Raw genomic sequence first — 6,186 nt, 5'->3', positions numbered from 1 at the left:
ATGCACATGCACACCACAAAGATGTGCTCAGCCTTGTCATCTCGTCGGGGATGTATGCAGGAGACATGCCCTGTTCTCCTCCTGCTGACACCCCTTCTGAACCTGCTGTCTTTTCACAGATGTGGATGAGTGTGCCCTGGGGCTTGACGACTGCCACCCAGATGCTATTTGTCAAAACACCCCGAAGCTGTACAAGTGCATGTGCAAAGTGGGTTACACTGGTGAAGGGAAGAAATGTGAAGGTAAAGTGATTGGAGCACTCTGCTCTGCCTGTGTCAGCATGGAGTATTTCTAAAAAGATAGAGCCATTAAAAATAACGGTTTAGAATACAGGGGGTGATTTTAAATCAAAATAGTCATTGTTTCTTCACCTGATTTACTGCTTGTTTACAAAGTCATAGGCAGGCAGTTGGCATGGATTTTCACCTAGTCATATCACTTGGCCTGATAATTAGTTTGTTGTTTAACCAGCAGCCTTAAAAACTGTAAGGTAAAGCTGCAAGGGAATCTCAGGGCATATTGTCAGTCTTTAGAAACATACAGCCAGTAGTGTGTTAAATGTAGTCTATTTGCAAGACAATGATGATTTTGGACAGCAGTTGCTGCTCACATTTAGGCAGTCGCATCTCTGTCTATAACGCTCAAGCAAACATCCATCACACTGACTTTTGCTTTATTCCTTAGACATTGATGAATGTGATAACGACTTCAATGGAGGCTGTGTCCACGAGTGTTTCAACATTCCGGGAAATTACCGCTGTACTTGCTACGATGGCTTTATGTTGGCTCATGATGGCCACAACTGCCTGGGTAAGAAGTGTGCTCACGAGCAGTGTGAGTGGTGATGCTGACATAACCCTTTAGCTGCATCCATGGCTACCTGCTGGGCTGGATCAGCTCAGCTAGAGAATGTTGCATATGGGACAAAGGATTTCCAGGTACTGATGTACCATCTCAGTGTGGCTCTTTCCCCCTGTATAAATGAGGATAATTATGCTATACTTCTGTTGAGTGCATTGGGTTTAAGCGTATGAAGTGTCATCTGTTATTATGCTAAATGAGTTTATATAAAAGAACATGTGCTATCATTATCCTCTCAGTTCCAAAATTGGTTCAGGATCAGTTGTTAATTGTATTTCCAGGCTTAGAAATCTTCTCTCTCATATATCTATAATGTGGGGGCTTCTCACTTTACTCTGTCTGAGTACTTAATGAAAGCAAAGGATGATTTTGAATGGACAGTAGCTGTAGATGATGGAGGCCATGGAAGTACAGAGGGACTAAGCCAAATGCTTGGAGTTTCCCTTGGTTGTTAGTGTGAAGCAAAGTACACAACTCTGGAAGTGTTTTCAATCCTGGCAACACTCTGTTGACCCTGCATGAACACGCTCTGTCCGACCATCTTTTTCTTTTCTTTACTTAAGACCTCCATAGTTTGTTTTTTTTTTTGTGTGTGCCAGCAGGTGAAAAGCTTTAAAAATGGGTAACGAGACCTTGTGGCTTTGCTGTGATAGTATTTTCCAGCACAGGGGTGCAGCAGTGTACAGGAAGTACAGAAAGGTATGAGCTGTCAGCCTGTTGGCAGTGTGGTGTGCTGCTGGTGTTACTTCCCTGGGACGCAGCCTCGTGTTGATGAAGCTGCCCTGCTTCCAGGACCCAGGCTGGGTACCCTGTGTAGTTCTTCCCTGTACTATCTGTCCCATTTGCTTTTTCAGAGGTGGCTCAGTTTTTCCCTACTGCTGCACTCAATATGGATGTGCCTGGGCATGCCTCCATGCCCATGTCAGTCAGAGGGAAACTTGCTCTCACAGCACGATTATAATAGGTAGTTAGCTTGACTAGGGTATTTCCCATTAATATATGGCATATCAGACGGGGGATCAGACCATCCCTAGGCTGTATTTTTTGCTGGGACAAATCCTAAAAGCTCTGGAGTATTCTGTGGGGTTGTGTTGGGGTTTTCCTTCTGGGAACCTGTTGCATGCCCGCAAATTAACCTTGTTACAGTGTAGGCAGAGGAGAGGATGAAGTCACTGGATTCCAAATATTTAAATAAATTAAGTAGAGAGGGAAACAAAATATCTGCTGATAATTTGAAATAATAGGAAGTCCATCTTATTTTTGCATTTGTGTAAACACACAGTGGAGTTCAGTTGAGGTTACCATGAGGAGCTGTTTTCAAATGAATGCATTGTCTCTTACAATGCCACAAAAAGGTATATGTATATTTTGTACCCAGCAGCCCCTCTAGAGCATACTTCAGCTGACTTGCTTGTGATCAGTGAGACCTAGACATAACTTAGACCAAAATTTACTACCTGCTAAGTTACTGGGAAGCTGCTCAGTGTTGCATGGCAGACTTCTAAAATAAAATAAAATAAAATGTCACTGGCATACAACAAAGTTTTTACCACTGACACACCAATTTTGAGATGTGATGTAAATGTTAAATAAATATTTTGGCATGCAGCAAATTGGATCACATCTTCTCTTAATCTGCTTATTTACTTTGTTCACGCCAGGGTTGCCCTCCTCTCACCCTTATTTTTGAAGATCTCTGCTGTGTGCCTGGGTTTAAGCCAAATAGACAATTACTTGTTGGAAAGAGATGATTTTTTTGAAAGCTATCCAAGGTCTGTAAGACAGAAACATCTGCTGGAGTTCAAATGTGTAGCACTAAAGACTCATGGTGGCTGTTTATTCACGATTGTTTGCACATTCACATCGCTGTAGAACTCTAAAATACTCAGCTTCTTTGTGATGGAGATATGTCAGCCGCTCTATTTCTACAGCAGGTCACATTCTTTTGCATCCAATTGGCTTACTCACTGCCTTCAGTAGACATTAAATCTGTTGTAATACTATATTATGCTTCTTACTAAAAGCCTCTCTTTCTCCTTTTTTAAAAGACAGCTGTTTTCTGCCAGAAATGCTACAATGTTAAATTAAAAACATTGTACTATGAACCAGGAACAATGAACAGAACAGGGAGCTAACATGATGTTTTGTATGAATTTGCAAATGAGACCAGTGCTTTGCCTCAGCGATGTTTTGTGCTGTTTTTAAGGGACTGAGCATTTTTACTTCCTGTTAAAATTGGCATCTCTGAAAATTAGGATAGGAAAATTAGTTGTTGGTAGTGGTTAAAAACCCCCTATGCTTATTAAGGGGTAAAATTGCAAAGAATTGGAGGTTGGGATGAGCATCCTGTTGTTCAGGCATAGCTGAAGTTTTTCTACTCTTTGGTTCTCTTGCAAGCAAAGCCCTTCTGTGTTCTCTGGTGTTGTTGAAACTCTGAATATTGCAAAATCAACTTTAAAACTGTTTCCAGAAGTTCTGCTCTTGCCCTTGACTGCAGTAAGGCAACATAGCAGCAGCCTTGATGATAAGTGATGATGACCTAGACTTGAGGAGGAGGATGATAAATCAAACTGAGCTTATGTTCTGATGAACAGATGTGGTGTGTGAGTTCTAGCTAGGGTGAAAGTAAGGAGCAGGGGATAAGTTTTGAGCTACATTTATTTTGAGATTTGTATTTTTCTTGTTCTACTTTTGCTTCAGAACGGGGGCTTTCTGGTAAAACACCTTTTATAGCTTGGAAGGGTTTGGAGCCATAGTTACATCCCACTGAGCAAGACAGATTCGTGTGTGGTTGCTCAACCTAGATGAAATTGTGTGAGGCTCTGGGGTGGTGGTGCCACCCAGCTGCACTGAGGGGCAGGGAATGTTTCTGTGGGTGGTGGAGAGCCCTGTTTCTGGCTCCACTGAGGCTACTCTGCCTCAGCTCAGCCAGCAACCCTGGTTAGTTGGCCAGCATTTCTTGGGAGCCCTGTGACCACTTGGGCAAACTCCAAACAGGGGAAGAGCAGCAGCAAAAATGTACTTTCCCAAGGATGACAGCACAACAACAACAGGATAGCCTGGGGTGTCTCAGCTGCCTGGGTGGCTACATGTGGAGTTGATGTCTGTCTGTGTGCACACCGAGCGTATTGGTGTCAGCACAAAGCTGATCCCTCTCTTTTCCTCTCTCTTTCAGACACAGACGAGTGCATGTTCAACAACGGTGGCTGCCAGCATGTTTGTGTCAACACCGTGGGGAGCTACGAGTGCCGCTGTAAGGAAGGGTTCTTCCTGAGTGACAACCAGCATACCTGCATCCACCGCTCGGAAGGTACCGGCTGCTGCCCTCCGGGCACCAGGCAGCAGTTTCTGACAGAAGCTGACTGCAAAATCTCTTCAAAAGTATTTGTAGGTTGAGGTTTTCAAAGCTGTGAAGTGTCTTGAAGTCCTCACTGCTCTTAAAAGGAACGGTGTGTCAGAATCTTCTAAGTGGCTTTGAAGACTCTACATCCCTTCTGCCTCTTTGATCCCACCTGTATGTCTGCAGTGTTGTGCTTGTTAAAGGCTGCACTGCTCTATTCCCAGTGTACTCGATGCTCTGTTGTGCAGCTAAGCTGTGTCCTGATCAAAGAAATGACAACAAATGGAAGGACATCAAGTTCCAACCATTTTCATGGACTTTAGTTACAGGACAGTACCTGCATTACCTTCAGGTACCTTTTAGATTCCCTGTGCAGTGTTTAGGTTTCAGCTAAGAGATTTATTGTTTGTCAGCCCCAAAGGTATTCAAATCACGTTCTTTGTTTTGAGTGAAACCTTTATGAATCGACCTTTGAGGGATCAGAGAGTCTTGGATATCTAATCAGGCATCAGATTGAACAAAATTATTTTGGATGCCCTCAGGGAATACTTTAAAGTGGTTGCTCAGATCAGGGAGTTGTCCATTGAACTGTATGGTGAAAATCTCAGTAAGAAGTATTTAAAGCTGCAAAGCTTTCTTTAATCTATGGCTTATTGCTGGCATGACTGTAAGAGGAATCAAAGCATGAATAAACAAATCTCACTTTAAAAATCCCCATAGTGAAGAGATCAGCATTTATCGGCATCTATGGCCATCCACAGATGAGTGTTCTGAGGTGGCTGTCATCTGACAGAGTGACTTGATCCTTTGTTTGACTTAAGAATTCATGTTCTCAGTTTCTCTGGTGCCGGTCTTGGTCTCAAGGGGATTGGGTGAGGTGTGATGATTCCTCAGGCTGTTGCCCAGCTTGCCACTGCAGGGGCTGAGCCAGGAGTGGGGACAAGCAGGAAGGCTGCAGTGATGGGACAAGACATTTCCCTTCATGTTGTCTTGCCAGCAGTAACGTGTGTTTGTGTGCATGCATGGATGATGCATCTAAGGATGAAAATTGGTTGCTTGATCTCCTTGTCTTGTCTGATGCCAAGGGAGGAAAAACTTCCAACTCTTTATTTATACTTGCTGCTACTTGAGTACCTTCTGCTCTCCTGAACTAACAACAGCAACATTCCCTGTCATTAATATTTGTTCCCTAAATTGTACCTATGGAATTCAACCTCTGCTGTCTTGTTTTTGAAGATGCAGTTAATGTCTCTTGCCTTTTTTTTGAAAAAAAGGCTTTTTTTTTTTTTTTTTTTTTTTTTTTTTTTTTTTTTTTTCCTGGGAGTCTTTCCACTAAATTTGGGGATTTTTCTTTGAGAAGAAAAATGAAGAGGGGGAAAAAAGATCCTTTTTTTTTTCCCCTAAAAGCTATTAAATAAAATACATTTTTGTAAAAACCAATCTTAAGGAAGAAAAACACAGTTTTTGCATTAAATGCTTTTTTTCCTTTTTCTTGCTTGTTTTGCTTTCTTTAAAAGCAATTTTTTCAGGTTATCGTGCTGTGACTGCTTCCCTCCTGCCTCCCCTCCATTGCTGTAAAGCACTCTGTGGGATTCCCCATTTTTTTAAAAAAAACTTTTTTTTCCCCTTGGATGGGCAGGCCTATTGTAAGCCCAATCTCCCAGCTTTATCTTTCCCCTCACTTTGTTCTCTGCTTTTCTGCTCATTGCTAGGACTTCTGTTCTTTGCCTTGTGCACGCATCGTTCAGTGTATGTACTTCATTAGCTCTCTCTTGAGACCTCACAGGATTGATCAAAGCAGCCTTTGGCACCTGCTGCCTGGACCATCTAGTCAGTTTTGCTTCTTATCTGTAATATATTGGACTATTTCCTTCCCTGTCTTCCAGCCCAATTAAGACTGTTCATACATTAATGCCTGAGAGACTTTGCTTGTGGCAATATTGGCCATTAAATACACAGAAAAAGATTGAACTGGAAAGTTAAGA

The 6,186-nt window shown here is 42.4% G+C and overlaps 1 protein-coding gene across 1 annotated transcript in view; it reads left to right on the top strand.

The window, feature by feature from the left end:
- Positions 1-6,186, top strand: part of SCUBE2 (signal peptide, CUB domain and EGF like domain containing 2) — a 41,655-nt gene continuing 35,469 nt past the window's right edge. Inside the window, exons 1-4 of the mRNA XM_017806666.1 lie at positions 1-52; positions 120-242; positions 685-810; positions 4,037-4,171. Of these exons, the coding sequence (XP_017662155.1) occupies positions 1-52; positions 120-242; positions 685-810; positions 4,037-4,171 (436 nt within the window). The remainder of the gene's footprint in view (positions 53-119; positions 243-684; positions 811-4,036; positions 4,172-6,186) is intronic.

This window comes from Lepidothrix coronata, unplaced genomic scaffold, assembly GCF_001604755.1.
Source record: "Lepidothrix coronata isolate B3197 unplaced genomic scaffold, Lepidothrix_coronata-1.0 Scaffold1, whole genome shotgun sequence".
NCBI lineage: Eukaryota > Metazoa > Chordata > Aves > Passeriformes > Pipridae > Lepidothrix > Lepidothrix coronata.
The sequence above is the reverse complement of the archived record's forward strand: the minus strand, read 5'-3'. Positions and strand labels throughout refer to the sequence as shown.